A 2,500-nucleotide genomic window follows, 5' to 3' on the forward strand; every position below is an offset into this window, starting at 1 on the left:
AGGTCCAAGTGGCCGAGCTGCTGGTCTCTCACGGTGCCAATCTGAACGCCAAGACGTACATGGAGGAGACGCCCATAGGTACAGCTCTGAGATGATCCTCAATATCACTTAATAATGCATAAACCACAAACACTCATGATAAAGCGCCTGACGGAACATGATGCCGCTCATTACGCCAGATCCATAAATACACACACATATTGATTTGAGTAATAAGTGTAGATTAGTTTAACGTCGGCCTGACAGTGAAGTGTATCCAAGTGAAACGTGGGAAAACATCTTACAATCATTAAAGTGAACAATAATGATGTGCACAGATACATAATTTAGAATAAATACTGCAATATTCCATTAAAAACAAGTCAGTTTTGATTTCATAATGACTTTAAAGCTTCTGCTAAGACAAATAGTTCATTACAATGTAGAAACTGATCTATCAACTATATGAACACTGGACAAATATTATATGTTTTATCATTATTAATCTGCCCTGTCTTCCTCCGTTCGCAGCTTTTACTGGTTCATTCGTTCTGAGTGAATGTTTTTGTTTTCTGGCTCCTGAGCGTCTGCTCGTTTATGACAGTTTATGTTGCCATAAAATTAATATTGTCCTCTAAGGCCATTTTTATTACAGTCGGTCGTCATAGCGACCGGTTTAGGTCACAAGACGACACCAATTCAGTTCAAGTTTATTTATATAGCGCTTTTCACACTAAATATTGTTTCAAAGCAAATATTTGTTTCAATGTATCAGTCAGAGATGAATATTATTATAATGTAAATCCTCTGTTTTCTATGTGAATATACAGTAAAGTGTAATTTATTCCTGTGATCTGAATGTTCAGCATCATTACTCCAGTCTTCAGTGTCACATGATCCTTCAGAAATCACTCTAATATGATGATCTGATGATCAAGAAACATTTATGATTATTATCAGTGTTGAAAACAGCTTCATATTTCTGTGGAAACTGATACATTTTATTTTTCAGGATTCTTTGATGAATAGAAAGTTCAGCATTTATCTGAAATATAATCTTTTGAAACATTAAACACCGTTCAAAAGTTTGGGGTCAGTAAGAAATTATTTTATTTTATTTTTTTGGGGAAAGAAATAAAATAAATCAATACATTTATTCATCAAGGATGAGTTAAACTGATCAAAAGTGACAGTAAAGACATTTATAATGTTACAAAAGATTATATTTAAAAAAAAAACTGTTCTTTTGAACTTTCTATTCATCAAAGAATCCTGAATTTGTTTTATATAGAACTGTTTTCAACACTGATAATAATCATAACTGTTTCTTGATCATAAATCATCATATTAGAGTGATTTCTGAAGGATCATGTGACACTGAAGACTGGAGTAATGATGATGAACATTCAGCTTTGATCACAGGAATAAATTACACTTTACTATATATTCACATAGACGTTATTTTAAATTGTCATAATATTTAACAATATTACTGTTTTTTGTATTTTTTTTTTGCATTTTTAATCAAATAAATGCGGCCTTGGTGAGCAGAAGAGACTTCTTTTAAAAACTATTAAAAATCTTACCGATCCGAAACGTTTGCCTGATAGTGTATATTACATGTGTGTGTTGAGTTAACGTCATATATTGAGTTTATCAGAAATGTCATGAAATCATGAATATGCAAATGAGCCCCGCCTCCACTCACTCACTCAGCTCAGAGATCCACTGGTTGGCGATCACACGTTGATCTGATTGGTTACAAGGTAGTTTGTGACGTCAGAAACACCAGCGATTTCATATTTCTGAAATCCCATGATCCTTTTCTAACAGGACAAATTCATGAATAAATCAGTCGTGTGTGTGTGTGTGTGTGTGTGTGTTCAGATCTGTGTGAGGATGAGGAGTTCAGGAATCATTTGCTGGAGTTGAAGCACAAGCATGACATCATCATGAAGTCTCAGCTGAAGCACAAGACGTCTCTGTGTCGTCGAACCAGCAGCGCCGGCAGCCGAGGGTAATACTAATACTAATAATAATAATAATAAGTGTATTTTATACAGCGCCTTTCTACAAACTCAAGGTCACTGTACAATATGAGACAAATAATGAACCCTTGCTGACCCCTGCTGGACACTCGCAGAACTGCAGCTCACTCAATCACAACACCACATCAGGTCCAGCTTTATTCCTGCAGATTTACAGTAGGCTGTCAAAATGGCGGAAAAGCTCAATTCAAATTTCTTTCTGAAATATTAGCAAAATTTGAGTCATCATTTGAAGTGGATCAAAAAAGTTCATCAAAGTTGTCCTAAGACAAGAACGGGTGTTGTTCAAAATTCATGTATAACTTTGATGACAGGTTTTGATCCACTTCAAATGTTGACTACTGTATATTCAAATTCTATAGGCAATATTTAATGTTAGTGGAAAAGTACAGTATTGTCTCCTGTGTCCACAAGAGGGCGCAAGCGAGCGCTATAAGCAAATATAAACCAAATCAAGCATCGCATCTTTTATT

At 34.9% G+C, this 2,500-nt stretch overlaps 1 protein-coding gene across 1 annotated transcript in view; it reads left to right on the forward strand.

The window, feature by feature from the left end:
* The window catches only part of ppp1r16b (protein phosphatase 1, regulatory subunit 16B), a 69,331-nt gene that overhangs the window by 56,918 nt on the left and 9,913 nt on the right, over nt 1-2,500 (forward strand). The window contains exons 8-9 of the mRNA XM_079883507.1: nt 3-78; nt 1,867-1,996. Coding sequence (XP_079739633.1) covers nt 3-78; nt 1,867-1,996 — 206 coding nt within the window. The remainder of the gene's footprint in view (nt 1-2; nt 79-1,866; nt 1,997-2,500) is intronic.

Source organism: Squalius cephalus (genome assembly GCF_949319135.1).
Source record: "Squalius cephalus genome assembly, chromosome: 10".
NCBI lineage: Eukaryota > Metazoa > Chordata > Actinopteri > Cypriniformes > Leuciscidae > Squalius > Squalius cephalus.